The sequence below is a fragment of the Falco rusticolus genome, chromosome 8 (assembly GCF_015220075.1).
Source record: "Falco rusticolus isolate bFalRus1 chromosome 8, bFalRus1.pri, whole genome shotgun sequence".
NCBI classification, from domain to species: Eukaryota; Metazoa; Chordata; class Aves; order Falconiformes; family Falconidae; genus Falco; species Falco rusticolus.
The window spans coordinates 49,241,636-49,260,844 of NC_051194.1; the positions used below are offsets into that span (position 1 = coordinate 49,241,636).

Consider the following 19,209-nt stretch of genomic DNA (forward strand, 5'->3'; position numbering starts at 1 on the left):
CTCCACCTCACATGAGGAAGCTTTGCTGGATCATAAGCCTTTGCTCATCTCCACGTAGCCATGAACATCAACCAAAAATGAAGCATGGAGCTCCTCATCATCTGCAGCTGCTAACTACTCACTTGTGAAGAAGTGAAAAGGTAAACAAATTTGTTATCAATACTGCTTTAGTTTAGCACTGTTCCCCAAAATACTAAGAACACTGTCATACATACCTATTTCTAGTAACTTCTAGTTACTTCTAGTAACCGAAATACATGTAATCATGATCAGAAAAGAGCTAGGTTCATCATTAAACTGAAGGAGGGTAGATTTAGATTCTTCACTATGAGAGTGTAAGGGACTGGAACAGATTGCCCAGAGAAGCTGTGGATGTCCCATCCCTGAAAGTGCTCAAGGCCAAGTTGGAAGAGGCTTTGAGCACCCTGGTCTAGTGGAAGGTGACCCTGCCCATGGTATTAGGGTTGGAACTACAGGATCTTTAAGGTGTCTTCCAACCCAAACCATTCCATGGTTCTATGATTCCATGATTTTACTATTAAAATCTAACTAATGCACAGAAAATGAAAAATTGCCCTGCAGAGTAGTTGTCATATTAGTAGCGTCGGTGAAAACTCAAATTAGAGTTTTAAAACGAAAGAAAAGTAGATAACAGAGGCAATAATTGTAAAAGCAGCATCTCATTATCAAACAATGCTTTCAGCGTGGAGTCCCTCGGATCATCTGTCATAGCTAGTTTGTTTTATACAAAACTTCTATCATGATGCAAAGACCAAGAGATTGATGAGCAAACCCTCCCCACCTGTGCAGTGCCATCTCACTTATACTGTATTTAGGTCTCTCAAGTGCAACATAAGTGAAATCTGTTTTGTCTCAAGTGTATATATAAAATAATACTAACATGGAAAGGTGAAGAAAGAAAGTGACCTACAGCATAACAAAACACAGAAAGAACCCTGAAATCACCTTTACCAACTCCACTTCCAATTGCCTCTCAGAAAGGAAAGAATGACTTTTGTTACTGACAATTAGAATTGTACTGAAAATGGTTCAAGGTAAGAGAACTAAGAACTTCAATGACCTGTTGCAAAGATTATAGTCAAAGGAAACAAACTGCTATTAGATATGCTGTAGAAAATCAACTTCATATTTTATATGTGTGTATTATGCTTGTAACTGTTTTTTAACGGTTTTGCTTTTTTATATGCACAATCATCCACAGCCAATGGAGTAACAGCATAATGCAAATACAACGCAGCACCACACGGTGGCAATACTGTACAGCTATTGACGCTACTTTTCTAACTTAAAATAATTGTGATGAATCTGAGAATTACATTATTATGTTAGTTCAATAACTAAGCAGTGTGTTCATACCTGGGTGTCCCAAATGCAGGACTTCCAGATTTTGACGCTTCCTCTATAAGAGGCATAACAATTTTCTCCATTGAGTCCGTAAGAAGAGAAAATGTTGGTTCTACTATGAAGTCAATGAAACCTAAACATGAAAAAGAAAGAAAATCAGATTTCACATTTCCACAGCTCTCAAATCTAAATACATGGTATCAGGCTGATTTTCTGGCTGTAGTCCTGATTCAATATAGTATACCACCGGCATAATCTTGAAGAAAAAAGCTCAACTAGAACCAAAGCCACCTGAAGCTGTATAGATATAACTAGATTGTAACAATTATAGCTTTTCATTCCCTTTTCTTGTAAATTTTATGGACTGCAGAACACACCTACCATTTGAAATGAATATTAATTATTGAATAGAAGGGAAGCTACTGTTGAGCCAGGGGGCTAGAAGTCATACTGTCTCTTTTACCATTTGGAGCTTCTTGCCAAGGAGCTAATATTTCACACTGCTGTTTATTATTCTGTGGAGATAAAGTGTTATTTCACAGTGTGTAGGAGTGTTCTGTCAAATCAGTGAACAGAACAAGTAATATCCTTAGGAGACAGCATTTATCCCACAGTTCTGAGATGTCAGCTCTGAACAATGTCTTTTACATTTTAAAGTGCTCATCAAGGTATGGAATGGCACAGTGAGAGAATGAAGCATTATTCTCTGCTGAGCACTTAACGGGGGGGGAAAAAAAAAAAAGCCAAAACATGAGTTAGCAATGAATTTCCAGGTATCTTCATACCCTAACCATGCAACGTGGCACAAAGGTGAGCAATGTACTTCATCCTAAGTTCCAACTTCCCTTCTGCAGCAGGTATGATGCTCAGGCACGTTGCCTTTCAATGCTGGTGAAATGGAATAAAGGACATTTGAATGGCAAGATCAGACAGGACGACATGCTTCAGTTCAGGGATAAGACACCGTTACCTATAGAATTTCTCCCTGAGCACTGTGTTCACTCTTGTAAAAGGTACAGCTGTTGGCAGGATATATGGCTTTACTCAGAATGCTTCTAGGGTTTGTCCTTCTGACTAGCCCCAGTGATCTTTACCAGGTTTTGTCTCCTTATTGCTGATGGAAATGAATACAGAGAGAGCCAAGAGCCGCATTTCTGAAAGGGGGAAGTTGAAGTTTGACCACTGCTATCAAAACTGACAGGAACAGAATGCAGTGGTCCTTGTCAGACCAAGGAGGCTTGACCCTGTGTAGTTTGACCCTGCCACACTGACAGTCTTAATTGCTGTCCAGAGATCTGATGTATACATTGAGATGCATCCGCAAAATGGCACCAGGCTTTCAGCTAGAGACAGGCCTGTGAGTTCCTGAGCAAGAGTCAATCTGAAGACAAGATCTACCAAACTCTACAGTGTGCACAGCAAAAGTTGGGCTCATGTCCAGTACTTTGGTTAATCCCTCTACTATCCCCTCCTTGGCATCACATATGCTAAAATTACTTCTTTTGAGACCAGCACATTTCTTCTGTACGAGCATATGAGTTTGGTGAACAGATAGGTGCAACGGAATACCTTCTATATGATGGCATTTGGAACATTTAAAAATCATAAGAAATGTCTGCATGCTTTTACATGCTCCTACACATACAAGCAAAAGAAAACCACAACTTGTCATTACCTATTTGAGACTGAGCTACCAAAGTAGACTTGCGGTCACAGAGTGGGGAAAACTGAAGACCCAAAGCAGCCTCCTTGTCTCCCTGCAAACAACAATGTTTAATATTATACGCACATATTTGACAGAGGGATGGAGAGACAAAGGAATCTGAATTATTCTTAGTATTTATTCAACAGATTATTTTATTCACTAATATTCCTAAATATAAAAACAAGCCACAGCAAAACCCCCCTCATTATTTTTATCTTAAAACTTTCAGAAAAAGTAAAAGTCAAAATTCTAACTTACATTTGAAAGTTTTTTTATAAAGGAACTTATTGTAAGCAAGTTCTCCTCAAGAGCAAAGCAACTGCCAATGAGATTTAACATATATGAAGTTCTTCAATATGCACAGTTTAGTCCTGCTGGTCCCAGATGTCATGGGACTGGAGATATTTAGACATATTTGTAATAGTATGCCAAACGCTAAGTGTTTCCTTCTATTACATTGGTTTATCCGACATGTAAAATTTCTTCGATGGATTTACACAGGTCAAGGGAATTATCTGACTTGAACTCATTCTCACTAGCAGGCATGGCTCTCTGCTGCTGAAGCCATAAGAAAAAAAGATCAATTTCATTACAAAGGTGATTTGTACAACCTAGATCTGAAAATATTTCAGCACCTAATACACTAGAAGAGCTTTTTTGTCGTAACAGTCTTAGTAGCCAGGGGTGTGTGTTATCTCCATTTTCAGCATGATACACTAATTGACTTGCAAAAGCTCAAACAGAAAATCTAGTGGTGCAAAAAATCCTGAAGAGACATCTTTCAAAGGAAGCTAGAAATCGTGTAGCTGGACAAACCTGGCCCCCAGAAGCATTGACATTATAGATACAGGAAAACTTAAGTCTTTCAAGTAGGATGACTCTATGCATTACACTAGTCATGGAGAGTGCTGTTTCATGATCATTCAATGGGGAGCAGTACATGAACCTACCATTTTCCCAAAGATCTCACCAGAAACTGATGGATGATGGGGGTAATATCAACTCTCCTTAGTCTTTTCATCATGTATCATTGAACTAGATTTGGGAAAATTTTAGAACTATAATACCAATAAAACTACTTCAGCCACAGAAACAGATGTACCTCGCAGACTGCATTTCATGTGGAAGTGGAGAGTTTTATCACTATGGCCTTTAAATTTTACACCCAAGTGTTCATAATTTGACTTCAGAGTGTAGAACAAATGAACGCTTACTACTAGGAGCAGTGCTATAGTGGCACCCCCATGTAAATGCAGGAGCCAGACTGTGATATAATGTAAACTGGGGTTGTTGTAACTAACCAGTTGTGAGCCATTTTTGGACACAGGATTTACAAAGTAATATTAATTTTGTCATCTTCCTTCAACCAGGTATTAAAAAAGAGAAAATTCCACACTAGCAAAGAATCAGTTTGATTTTTTTAATATTTTCAAGTAGCTCTTTACCCCAATTATGAATTACTTTGCAATTAATATAATACATAATTAATACTTAAATATCATATAAGTCTAAGTCTATTGTGACTTGTAATAAGGGATACAGCATTAATATTGAAATTGATCATTATAATTTCATGAGACTTAAAACCAAGATAAAGATCAAAGCAGTAAAAAAAGACTCTCTGTGAGGTGGTGAACTCACTGGACAAATTCTCTTTTTATGCTTTTGGATCTACTCAGGCTGAGAGCAGAATGCTATAGGAGCTTATGTTATGTTATGATACTTCTTTGTGTGACTTGAACTATGCATTTCTTTATTTTTACAGTTTTGAGATGAGTGGGTGTATTTCTATTTTAAACAAGTAGCTCAGATCTTCCTTGGCATTACAACACGCTTTCTGTAGTTGTTGCTTTTAAATTTAAAGCGTTATTTAGCTTTTTCCCTGAAGTTAACACTGGCACATATTTTACCCATTAGCTGCAGTTAACAAAGTTTTTTGTCTAGTGTCTAGGTGAATGTTCATTTTTTGCTGGTGCTCACTACTTTGAAAGCTGCCTGTTAAAACATTTTGGTTTTGCACTGGCAGTTTCAGACCGTTGCTTTTTCCTGTAAGGCAGCAAAGTAGTTGACTTACTATCTTTTAAGAAAAGCAGAGGAGGAATTAGTGGGTTTTGTATACATTTGGACTACTTCACCTTGGCTGACATGGATTTGGAAGTCACAGAGATTTCCTCCACACATACCCAGATCAACAGACCAGAGGATGCATAGCCAAGCCAGTGCATTTAGGAAGCAGGAGACCTCCTGTGTCTGCGCTGCTCAGTGCATTTCTGCAGGTACAGTTACTTCATCACGCCTTAAATGTGTTGGAGCTACTCTACATGTGCTGTTCTTTTTAGTACATATAAAGAGGGAGTCAATTCCTTGCAACTCCTCTACAGCCTGAAAGTCTTTCACATTTTATACTGCTGAGTTGCAGACATACATACATGGTGATTTGATGCTATTGTTAAATGCCTCCTCAAATCTTTGAGCGACTTATTTGGGATCCAGTTACTTCTAACGAAAGGATAAAGGAATAACAAAAATATTAGCTGATCCCAGGCACTCAATGACCAGTGTGGTACTGTTCACTGCTAACGCTACTTCCACTTGACTGGACACATTGCCTCAATGTCCTATGGGCTCTATCTAGTCTGACTGTGTCTAAAATGTTTTTACAGTTGGTCATTTCTGATCTTCTCAAGTAATATATACCTGGGGTAATCTGCTCCTCCTTTTTCCTCTCATGTTCAAAATGCTCATCATTTCCATTTACAGAAGCAGACACAAACCCATGACTCTGCTCATTATTTCCACAAAACTCAGTCCATTTGTTACTTAGATTAAGACACCAGCTCTCCAATCTGCCTCTCTGGTGCAAAGCCCAGATGAAGGATGTCCTCATGATCCCTACAGAGAATTCATATAAAGAACCTCTAGGAACCATGCAAGAACCTTCTAGGGCAGATGGGCCTAACAACCTAACAGTTTAATATACTGACTTCTTTATTCTCTGATCTCTTCTTCAAGTGTGACCCATCTGATTTGAAAATATCAGCAGATAGCAAATTAATGACAATCAAGCTGAGCAAGACATACACTGTTCTGTTATCTGTATTAACCATTTTTACAACCTGTGTGTAACTGCAGAAACTGTGTAATACCTAAACTGGATTTTGTTTATCAACTGTACTTCATTAACTGTTATGTTAAAAATGTGCATGGTCACAAATAGTCATTAGAGGGAGAGTATTCCCCTTTTGGAGAAATGTTTTTTTCCACCTGCTGAGGTGAGTAAAAAAATGGCAGAAGTGACACCAACACCTACTGGCCTTTCTCTTTGAATACAGTATCTCACAGAAATGGAGTCTGTCACAAAGGTGTGTCTTCATTTTTGTTTTAGGGTATATGGCCACAGCATTAACAGGATGATAGTGTCTAACCTCCCATGTTGGATCAGGCTGTTATTAAAGCAAAACATTCAGACCTATGTGGCATATGCATGGGAAGTACTCAAGGAAAAGAAATAGAAGGGCTTTCTGAAATGTGAAACGGAAACAACGTTTTGCCTTCTTTGCTGAAAATTAATTCTTCCTATTTTCAAGTCCCTCATCCTACCCTGCTGGTGCTTCTTTTTAACTCAAAGCATATATAAATCTCTGTCTACACAATGAAAACAGCTTGACAAGTTATATTATAATTGAAAGAAAAAAATGCTACAACACTCAGAATCCTGGTATCAGCTGAAACAGATATAAAGCTATAACAATTTCATCTTATTCAAGCACATAAAAGTTGAATTAAAGTCAGTGATATGTATGAAGAGTAAGGAATATATACTACTGACTATGCTTGTCAATCACAACCAACAGTATCCTTGTTGGTAGACTTAGGAAAAGACTTAGTTGTGTAACCTCTGCTTCTTGAATTAGATTTCTTAAAGGATTTAAGAAACAGCACCTGTCGAAAAAATTCTTCCATCAGGGCCATGGTCCACCGATAGTGCAGTTCCCAGGATTTTGCTGGATGGCTTATGTCTGCTGCATGTAGAATCAAAGACATGGCTTTGGCTTTGTCTACCCTGTCAATTCAAGGACATGCTCCAATTATCTCAAAACAAAAGCAACTATCGTACATAAGCTCATTGAAAGGCTACAGATAATGAACAGAATGGGAAAAAAACCTACCCCTCTGTCTGCTGTAGTGTATGTCGCATCGTTTTAATTTGTTGAAAATGGCCCGACATATCTGTAGACAAAACCATCTCAATGACCAAGCTACGCAACTCCCTAAAAATAATTAAAAGCGAAATGACTTATTACAATTCATTTATTCTATGTATGGTACCTTTGTTTAAGCAGTACTTGTTAATTTATAACTTTCTAAACAACACCACGAGTTTTATTACATTTTAAAAAGCATTTAAATAAATGATTAACAACTTGAATGTTGTACCCTAAAGCGATTCTGTGAAAGAAATGTACTTCAGAAAATGCACTCTGTAACCATTACTTCAGAGTCACACCATTTTGTAATTCCTCTTTTCTAGTGTATAAGCTAAAATTACATGCAGTTCTGTTGCCCATTATAAGTCTTTCCTTATTTTTCCAGCAGTACAGCATTCAAAAAACCGGTTGGTCTCCGGGCTTACCACCACCCAAGAGAATATATTTGTGTCTTTTATTAGCACCCTTGTATTAGCACAGAGCAGGCATAACACTAAGCCTAGGGAGAAGGCTGTGGAAACACTCAGAAGAGCAAGAGGTATTACATCTGCAACGCCATCAACATTATACCACTGATTATGACAAACTATCCTTCATCTCAAAAATACCTTAATGCCTATTTCATGAACCAGAACAAATTTGGGAGTTATAATTTGTTTATCTTGGTATTATGGTCAGAGATGTTGGCTTGTCCATCAGCTTACTATTAAATGAATATGAAAATAGTAAAACATGAATCATGTAAGAAAGTGTATTAATTCTGATTGTATATGGAATTACATTAATTCTGTCAACAATAATTACTGATTTGGATAATTCAGTTTCCTTGATGTAGAACGATTCTATATAGACTATGTGGGAGTCTACCGGGTCTTTCTTTACATGCTTTTTAAATGGAGGGTTTATGCGCAAGTGTTATTTATATATATAATGGGGACAATTCACCACATAAAAACTTTGATTATAAGCACACCCCCAATCCCCAATCTGAAGGATGTCCAAATATCAATTACAATAGTAGTATCCTACTTTAGTCATTCTCACTGATCTTTCATACTGTATTCATACTTTTGATTTACTTAACATTGTATTTTTTTCATAGGACTATGTTTGAAAGAGGTAAATTGCAGTTTTCTTCAGAGCTGTTAGAACAGTTTGTTATAAAACCTATCAAGATTACTTTAGTGCCAAAGTAATTGCATATTTAATCTAATACTCCTATTGATTTTTGTGTATTTATTCCTGATTTGCTTTGATGCAACTGGAAAAAGACTCAGTCCTCTCACTTCTACTCAGTAAAATGCAGCCATAGCAACTTGAGTTTAGAAAATGTCTTACCTTACCTGACCTCATAATAAGATACTAATTAATTTGCATCCCAACTGTTCCTCCTCCACATTGCTTTGAAACTGTACCCTTCAAACACAGCCAAACCCGTTTAAAAAACCCCAACAAAACAACAGCTAACACTGCATGAAAACTGAGGGCTCTGCATTGTTTGTAAGACTGAAATAATTACCACTTCCCCTTTCTATGGGAGATTTTCTTTCCACATCTGAACTTTTAAGAGTAATCAGAAATAAGCTCACCCTTACTACAGAACACCACACACAGAAGGAAAATGCTGCTTTCTGCTTACTCATACTGTCATGGCAGCAGACAAACCCTAATTCTTAACTCCATCACCTTAATAAGAATCAAAAAATGTAGCACTCAACATATTCTGAAGATTTCAGGCCACTGAAAAGCTGCTTGACAGCAAAGGAGAAGCTCTCCACCTATGGTCTGCAATTGTTTCCTGCCTGCACCCCCATGCATCGTCAATAGAGAAATGGAAAATTGAGAACTGATGGGGAAATATTAAATAAAGCTCTACTAGAGCTACAAATGCTCAGTCTACTACCATTGCACAAAAGATTACTCTTGGACTTAAACCATTCCCCTTTTTTTTTCCCTGGAGAAAAAAAAGACCACCTCAGCTTTCACACTGAAGGAGACCTCAGCTGGTCTCACAGGTAACTCCTGGGCAGAAATCTCTGCCCCTTTTATCAAGCACTCCACAGCTACAAGGACATCGGGATAATACAGTTAGCACTGCTCATGCTACCATGGCAAAAAGATACGTATGTGTTTCATCTTTAGTTCTATGATGGGAAGCGGTAACAGTATTCACGTACAGCGCATAGCAGTTTTTGGGGCCCACAACTGGAAGATTAATGGTTTTGAGTATACAATCTCCATTTTTCTTAAGTAAACTGTCATGTCCTGTGCTGTCATCCTTTCTTAACCCTCCTATATCCATATGTCCTATGGATAGCATACTGTAAAACAACAGATGCAAGATGATGTGAAAAAACAACATGAATAATGCTGTAATAAACAAGAGACAAGGATTGGCACATGGACTTCTCAGAACAGCAGTTAACTGATAAACAGAAACCAGCTTTACCTGGATTTGCCCATGTCAGAGACATTTAGTCAGCTGGAAACTAATGAAAAAATGTAGGAACAGGCTAAGCTGAGCGAAAGTAGGCTGGGAACTGAAGACATAAGGTTAATCTCGCAAGTTATAGCAATCCTGCCTTCCTCAAACAGAAGTCTCCCAAAGGAATTGGTGAAAGAAAAGCTGTTCATCATGCATTGTATACAATTCATACTGTTTTGTTATTCCTTTTTGCATAATCGGGTAATATAACGTTGTATGCCTTATGAAGGGAATGGTTTGAGATATTAATACCACCTGACCACCTATAACTGTTCACATAACACACGGGGTGCTAGAAGCCTGGTAAATAAAAGAAGAAAGGAGGACAAAAAAGGAATCCTTTAGTTATATAGGGGCGCTAAGCGACAGAAACAAGACAATATGGAAGACTGGAATATATTTTCAGAGTTGAGGAAAGTGTGAGAAATCACTATGAATGTCACATGCACTATCCACAAAGGACATCCTCATCAGAATGCCAGCAGTGTTTCCCTGCCCAGACCCAAACCCTATGTTTTAAACTTAATTGAAGCTGACAGTTTATTAGTGCATTTATCTTCTTAATGTTAACGTGTAGAAAAGCAAACGTAATACTATAGTCATTCTTAGTCACTTTGCTTCATCTTGCTGAAATAACTAGCAGAAACACAGTTTAAATAGGCAGTGGTATTAATTTTTTAAAAAATGAAATCGCTGCATCTCAACAAAACAGATCTGACAGTAGACAAGAAATTAATCAATGCCAGGAAGTACATTAAAAAGTTGAACAAATTATCATCTCAATTTACTGCCAATTTAATTCAGTGTAAACTTCAAAATTGTTAAGTCTAACAGCATGAATTTCAGTACAGATCCAAGAAATTTGCTGTAGCAATAATTAGAAAATTGAAGACCTTTTAAATGGCTAACAGATCTGTCATTGCACCAATGAACAACTGTATTTGATGATAGGGTAAAAGGATTTTTTTGATATTAGAAACAAATACCAGGAAACCATCATTTCGATGACCAACCCTCTAAATTAAAGCATCAGACTTCAACAGGTTGTGCAGGTTCTCGCATTAGCACTTTGGAATTTACTGGTTTGTAAAGTACAGACTGTAATTGCCTAGCTAAGTGACAAAACATGGAACTGAGTGTTCTGGTTTAGTTGCTTGAACTTATTAGTCAGTTCTTACATTTCTTCTAAGTTGTACTGAATAGCCGCAACAAGAAACCATAAAATCTACTTTCTCAGGTTGCCAAATTCCACCAGCTTCAAACTGGCTGCTTATAGTGGACTGGATCTGTGCAGCCACTGCATACAAACAAAATTTGCAACACTAAGATAAGATCCTCTAGGAAATCCTAGTCGGGTTACAGTGAAATCGGACTGAAAAGCAAGTACAAACACACTCACTGTGTGATTGAGCAACTTCTGAAGGAACGTGGTAGTTTATCACAGGTTCAAAAGCCACAGAGAACTGAAATGCAATAGAAGTTAGAGCAAAGGGTCTGTAAGCGGACTGGAAAAAGAACTGGGGGAAGACCAGACTGAGCAATCTATGCAGAGAAGTGTGCGCTTCAGAAATGTGAAGAGTCTATCACATTCCTCCCTTCATTCTGTTGCAGTCCACCAGAGCAATATGTATAAACATCACACACCTGGAAACCATAGGCTCCTCTTTCCATTGGCAAATATTTTCTTTCACAGGAGTTTCCATCCTATCACTCTTTTCCCCAGTGACATAACAAAAGGGAATGACTGGGACGCACTGTACTAGCTGGCAGCCAGATTTCTGTCAGCTGGACCAACTGCATGTTGCTGCAGGGATTCCCAAGCTATACTCATTTATGGTGGTCTCCAGTGATGAAGGAGCCAGGACTGGGGAAGCACACAAGTGTCTTCAAGCCATTCTTGGTCCAGTCCTGAACTGAAATTCAACTGCAGATCTGCCCCTTTCTACCTGGAAGCATTCTCTGGTAGGACACAATATGAAACAACAACACTTCAAAAGAACATACTCAAGGTAACAAGTCTCAAGATTGGAAAATCATTACCTCTCTACAATGATGGTTTTAAAAGACAAAATACCAGCCTCTGTTGGCTCTCTACTGGCACAATCACTTTCTCCATACTGAATAGCTAGGACAAGCAAAAACAGGGTCACAGAGCTCTATCAGCCCCAAAACTATCAGGCCCCAAATATTTTGAAGCAGAGCAAGGCTGACTCATGTTGGCAAAGAAAATATAGGTGTATATGACAATTATTGTTGAAGTTTACAATTTACTTCCAGAGATCCTTCTCCAGAACAAAATATACAGCACAAATTTTGTGATAACTAAATCCAAATGAGTATCTTCTGAGAAGAAATCTTTTATGAGAATAAAAAGGTGTATGTTTCCTCCCTCTGATGTATTAAATAAAAAATTATAAATACTTTAATATTAAGTGTTTTAGAGTAGCTACAGTAAAATAATGAATTGAAAACCAAAAGGGTCAGCAGGCTTACATACAATAAAAGCTTTATTTAGAAGTGTTCTGATTATGTAGGTAAGTAACATAATGTAAATCTACCATGTAAAACAGTCCTTCATCTGTAAATATACACCACACCAAAATTTGATCTGACATTCACATATTTCTTCATAAATTTATAGCTTTGTGAAAATATATACAAAGCAGAGTATAGCTTTCTTATTTGTGGTGGTATCATTCACAGTGGAAGACTTTTCTGGAAGCAGAACATCTCTCCCTGACTTCACAGTCCACCTATTTAAAAGTTATTTTTGAATCTCTGAATAATAGCTATGTTTACAGAAATACACAGAAGACTCATTTTAAGTGCTATAGGTAGCAATCAAAGATGTATAAAGATAACATCATTTTTAATAATGCAGAAAGTCTTATCTCTAACACTTGTTCATTTTGGTCTTGCAGGTATTTGTGACATATCAATTATGATCCTGATTCTTTCAGGTGGTCATATTTTCTTCAGAATTATACTAAAATTAAGAAGCAGAAATTAAAAAAAAACCAAGAGCGATTTCTGGGGTACTACTGTGCCTGGCCTTTATTATTATTTTTTTTTTTTACTCTCCAGATAATTCATTTTTTAATGCTTAACCAAGATGTGACTACACTGTGGTATGTTACACAGCAGAAATCCCAAAGGCAGTAGTGGTCAAGTTGGCAGCAGTGTGACTCTGCACTGAGGTTTTAACCCACTGTTAGACAAAGATAACCTAGCTCAAGACGGGCAACATTGTGGTTTTCCTGAAGAGCTATCTCACCTGAGACACTGTCCACACAAGTCCAACACTGTGCCTCATAAATGCACAACCTCACTTGGAAAATTATATGGAGTCTCTCAAACAGTACTTCTTTACACACAGCAGCCTTTCCTAAGCCCTAAATCTGTTACTCCTTCCAGTGCCAAAGTTTCTTCCTGTAATTTGAACTCTTAAAATAGACTCCACAGGGAAGGCTTGGTGTTTTTTATTATTTTTAAATACTGGAATTAAGTTTGAATGTCACAGTAGGTCTTACCTCCAGTCATCTTTGGTTAAATTTGCCAGGATGTTCATCTCTTCTTCTTGCATGAGTCTATAAGCAGCACTTACATGATGATTTTCAAGAACAGAACGATCATTGTACAATATTGCAACATCTGACCTAGTGTTAAGAAAAAGGCAGAATTTGCAATAGCATTCTGATGATGGCACTGAGGAAGGTAGGACTGTCTATTCTCTGGGAGAACTACTGATTATATATACCAAACTATGTTTATTTATTCCAATTGTATCAAATACTGATAAAGTTTCCCTCCTAAACGCATAAAAATGTATCATTAAACCATTGTATATACTGTTTGTGGGAAAATCATATTCCTAAATGTGTAATGTTTTATTTATATAACTGTGACAAAAATTTGTGAGGCGATCTTTCAGCTTCTTGACTGTAGATAGGATTGTAGAGCAACAGAAATGCTCTAATTAGGCTGCTCAAAAGTACACATTGGCAATCCAACCGTTTAAAACGCAGTGCATTCACCAACAGAGGGGTCTCTGCACATAGCATGGGTATTAAGTTAGTACCCCTGTTCTGAGACAGAGGAGCTGTGGCCAATGTCACTCATATATTAGAAGGAGCTGCAAGTAATAAAATATTTTAAAACTTCGATTTCACATGTTTTAAATGGATGCCATCTTTTGTCAGAAAAACTGTGAAACTTTGAGCCTCGTAGCAATGGAATGGAAGAGATGCTAAGCTGAAATTTGATTTGCACTCAAGTGCTTCCGAAAGCCAGACCCTTGCATAACGTTATCATCCTTGATAGTATCCTTTCCTTCTTAACTAAAGACTAATCTACAATACCAAAATTACTTACAGATTTTCAAAAATTTTGATGTGGTATGGATTTATCATCCTTAGCTTCAAACTTCATTAATTCTTGGGGAATTTGTTTCCCCAAGACCTGATATGACTTGCTAAGCAACCTCAGGTTTCCCCTCTCTGCTACACTTCTGTTCTGATAAAGCTGTTCTTGAGTATTTCCATTTGGCCAACTGAAAAGTCTGTGCCAGGAGAAAGGTGTGATGATTTAGCAACGTAACTTACTATGATATTAATATGGTAAATCCAGCCTTTTGTTTTGTTGAGCAATAACATATATTTAGTGTAACCACCCACGTGTATGGTATGGTACCAAGGAATCTAAAAAATGAAAATAGGACTGGAAATTTTATTTAGTGGGAACAAACCATAACCTACCTAAATAATGAATATGTTTACATACATACTCCTACTAAAATCATGGGAAAATCTGTGATCTGACAATCACGTGTTAATGAAGCACACTTTGATCCACATAGCTACTTATGGTTAGTTTTAAACAGTGCTAAGATTTGCTATGACTATGACAGCCATTTCATCAGCTTTTCTCAGGCAAAACAAGCCTGGAATCATGGGCCTGGGATGCCACATCAGAGACAAGTTCCACTAGTAGGGAAGAATGAGTTAATTACAAAACAAATACCTGTTTGCAAGTATGCCCAAGTAAAATTCAAAGGGTAACAGCTTAATTGATTTTCCACTTTTGCAATACTTCAGAGCAAAATATTAAGGACAAAAATAGAAAAGTAATATAAACTTGGGATGACAAACTGATGTTTATTTTTAGCCAGACTATGCTGAGGGAGAAAAGAATTCTGTCTTTATTTCAGCTGCAGATACATAATTTGTTCAATAACAAAGGGCACATCTCTGGGCACAAGTATGTTATGGATTTAATTTAAATATTAGGCACTACATCTGTATAGGTGAGTGTGAGGATGCTTCTGTTTGAAGTAGTAGTATTTCTAGCACAGAGCTGTTTTGTTAGAAAATGCCAGTGCTTTGCTGAATTTTTTTTAACAGCAGGTAAAGCATACTCATCAACTGAGGATAGTAAAAACAAAGTACAGCCTAGCGTGACAGAAGTGTAAGATGCTTTGTACTAGGTTAAGTATCGGGTATATGATTTATCACCCATTAATGGATTGGGCAGTGATTTTCCTTTGATAAGGTGAAAATATGTTAAGGGAGAGAGGTATATGCTGTTGTTCTGGACCAGAGGCTAGGATGACATGCTGCACCTGCAGTTAGCCTGACTTTTAAACTGGATTTCTTTCTAGATTTCTTTTTCGTAACTACTGCAGATGCTATCAAAACAAGCTAGGAGACAACTTGTGGTAGGTATTTCTAAAGCTGTACTTGAAGGTTTCTCCCTCTGTACTAGGACCCTGTAAGTTTAATATGCAACTTCAAAAAAAAAAAATGTAGCAGCCGAAGTAAAGTGCAGACACATTGCTGAAAGTGGAATGGTATTTTTATGGGGACACTGCAGAAGAAATTTTTAAGTCAAAAGTATCAAAATATAAGCAAACATATAGAGGGGTGAGGGGCTTTCAAGTCTGTGATCTGAATCTCTTTGAAATCTCTCTTGACATATCAGCTCCAAAATATAATGATTTCAAACACTATGGAGCTAACTCCTTACTTTTCCACACCGTCTTTGCTCATGTCAGCAGTCCCATTAACTGTACAGAGGTCAAGGAAGCAATTTGTAAATTCAGGAATGACCCGGCTGCTTCCTGGCTGTATCAGTAAGATGTATGAAACAGTTCAGACCAATGAACAGCAAACTCCAGATATGACACTTAAGAGAGCACCTCGCTTACCTTGTCTGAATATGAAAATTGTTTGTGGTCCCAGTATGTTCATAATCATGGACGGCAGCTGCAAAGATCATTGCTAAAATTTCCAGTTCTGTGAGCCAGTGCTGGTAAATGAAAAACAAATCTTAGTCATATTTTCTATAATAGTCTAACTCAGATTAAGTACTACAGTACTGGAAAAGTTTTGCATTATCTTCAACTTAAGGAAACTTTACTCTTGTCTTATTTCAGGTAACTATATATCCTTAACACTTCGCTATTATACAGTAAAATAACTCCTTGTACTTATGATTTCTCTATGACCAAGTTAAAGTCCTTATGGTCACTAGCAAAGTAAATATTGGCAGCCAGAAATACAGTAAGTTATTAAGATAATTACATGGTATACTTTGTAGCTGTTTCAAGTAGGAAGTACCTAACCTGCTAGCCCATACATGGCACTTTCCAAATAATGGTATATTCATCTAAAAACCTATTATAAATTGTCTTTTAGTGAACAATATAGACAGTTCATAATAAATTCTGGTACAACATCAGCATTAACTATATTTTACCAGTGTTTATAGCACTAAAATTAGGCCCATAGGAGATTTTTCTATTCTACGTTTTATCATACTTTGTACTAATGCAAAAAAAGGGTGCATAAGGCTAGTACACAGTAACTGAGAACAAAAGGTAATACAGGTCATGTATACAAAATAATGCAGACCCTAGAGTTTTGTGCACTTTTGTAACTCTTGCTAACTGAGCCTGTTCTGTATCAGTCGGTTTGTAAAATAACCTCTGCTATTTTATCTTTCAAGTTCTATTTCTTGAATGATAAATCATCCTTAAGGAAAAAAATTACTCCATCTAAAAATGAGGGCAGAAAAATCATATGATAATTAAACCCCGCAGTCATAGGACTGATTAAGTCAAATGCCAGTCAAGCATTTCCACACATATTTCAATTTTTTTTAGGGTGGAAGTAAGCTTCTGTACTAAAGGATCAAAGAATGATCTCATCCTTATATGCCCATATGTGCACATACGTGTGCATGAATGGATATAAGGTGTATAAGCCGCCAGAAGTATTAAAAGCTGCCAACAGTAGTACTTCTTTCAAAGAAGAAGAAAGGAAACAGTCAAGATTCATAAGTAATAAGAGAATAATGAAATAGGTCATTCAGTGACAAAATAAGACTGCTGAGGAACAACAAGTACTGGCTGTTGGTGAAGCAGTATAGATTTTAAAAGGTCACAACAGAGGAATGAGAATGTACTGTAAGCAGTTCTAAAAATGGAAACGATGACCTTCATCATATTGTGTGTCACAAGAAACCAGGCCATGACCAGTCCTGGCTTTCACAATGTTTTCAACATACCAGACAGAACAGAAACCCAGAAATTATTAGTAACTAAAGCTAAACATAAACTTTTGCTTTAAGACGCCTTTTCAAAGATCAGCTTGTTTAGTAACCAAAAGAGTTGCTAGACAATGCATTTATAAGTAGAAGAGGATTTCTTACAACAATGTCTACAGGCTACACAGAAACTTCATACGTTACTATATGACAGCAACTACTCTAGAGACTGTAGCTATACAGTCAAATTTCAGATCTGTATTCAAATCACAGACTCAGAAAACTACTCTAGCTAAAGGATTTCTAAGGCAGTAGGAGAAAGCTCTTAGAAAGACACTTAACAAGTGTTTTGCCCAAAGGGAGAGGGAAAAGCAGGTATCTGGAGGGCTGCAAGACTGTGAAGAGCTGGAACCTACTTCCCTCCGGGAAGATACTATGTAATGCAGGTGTAACACCTATTGGAAAATATGTTTACTACTGAGAGATGTTTTCCAGCATTATAAATTGCTTGTAAGTAAATAAATACATTTCAACTTTTCATGAGCTCTGGTTCAAACTATTTTTTTAGACAACAGTGGATTAAAAAATGAGTAAGAAAGGGAGTCTCACAATGCGCTTATTGACAGTAGAGACATTTTTTCATTTAGTTTGAGCAATACAGGTATGTGGGAGGAGAAAAGGGATAGTGGGAAGATGATCGATGACTCAAAAGTTCTTTACAAGATTTATTCCCTGGGACTTGGATTCTTTAATCTTTATAAAGATGAAGACTTCATAAATCCAAGGTTGACTTCTATTTCTCAGTCGTATCATCTGGGTTTTAATCTCTTAGGAAGGCTAATAGACTATGTGCCATCTGTGATATCTAACTTTTTAACACATTGATCTGAGGTGGCTGGATCTTGTTTCTTAAGATATTATAAGTTGGAAATTACAATGATCATTTCAGTTCTTTAACTGTGACCCTGAATATGTGTTATTCTTCACCGGAATCTCTCTAAAGACTTGTGGAGAAGCATAAACTCTGACCAGCCAAATTTTTTGGTAGATGCTGAAATATGGATGTTTTCCAGGTGCCTATAAAAGATACAAAATGTATGATCTTAACAACTGGAATTGTGAAAAGGATTTTCTAAAACCCATCTTTTTGAAACATTTGCTTCAGTATGTCTTTCAGAAGCGAACAACGAAGACAGCAATTCTTTGCATGATTTGGGAGTCACTGTTAGTTCCTTAAGATACAATGAAAGCATAAGAACTTCAAATCACATGCCAATCTGCAAAAAATACATGGGAATTTGATATAGAATTGCCTCAAATTGACTCCAGTCCAGGTATTTGTTAGAAGATACAACAGAGAGAAAAGAGGCATTACAACGGACATACTCTGAAAAATATTAGCTTGAGAAGCAAACTTCAAATTGTTATTGAGTAGGGTTCTTCAGGGTTAACCAAGGAACAGGAAAAAAACCCCAAAAAATAAATGGAATGTTTGCATCATACTGATGCGCTCTCAAACTGCAAATGACGTTTGGGACATAAATACTTCGCAAGCTGCAGAATCACTAGGCCCTCTTTCAAACACTGATTTCTATAAACGTTCCTTCTGCCTGGCAAGCTACATCTGTTTGAAGGCACTCTTGACTAAGTGTTGTCCTAGTTAGGTATCTTTCTAAGAACTTTCCAATATTATAATTCAGCAATTCAAATGTATTTAAAAGATGGTCTAATTTTATAGGAATATTTTGTAGCAGCATTGCAACATTAATGAGGTTTTACAGCAAAGTAACAGCAATGAAGTCTAAGCTTTTCTGAAAACAGTTACCTAAATCACTTCAAAGTGCAGTTAGAAGGTTAGGATGCTAATATGGTAAAACCTGAGTTAGAGAGGCCTTTCTCATCCT

At 37.0% G+C, this 19,209-nt stretch overlaps 1 protein-coding gene across 2 annotated transcripts in view; it reads right to left on the reverse strand.

Moving 5' to 3' along the window:
* PDE1A (phosphodiesterase 1A) overlaps positions 1 to 19,209 on the reverse strand; it is a 225,403-nt gene that overhangs the window by 20,423 nt on the left and 185,771 nt on the right. For both annotated transcript variants that reach the window (XM_037398200.1, XM_037398201.1), the window contains exons 9-14: positions 15,966 to 16,066; positions 13,294 to 13,419; positions 7,240 to 7,341; positions 7,013 to 7,133; positions 3,041 to 3,122; positions 1,378 to 1,498 (exon numbers count right to left, since the gene is read on the reverse strand). In XM_037398200.1, coding sequence (XP_037254097.1) covers positions 1,378 to 1,498; positions 3,041 to 3,122; positions 7,013 to 7,133; positions 7,240 to 7,341; positions 13,294 to 13,419; positions 15,966 to 16,066 — 653 coding nt within the window. The remainder of the gene's footprint in view (positions 1 to 1,377; positions 1,499 to 3,040; positions 3,123 to 7,012; positions 7,134 to 7,239; positions 7,342 to 13,293; positions 13,420 to 15,965; positions 16,067 to 19,209) is intronic.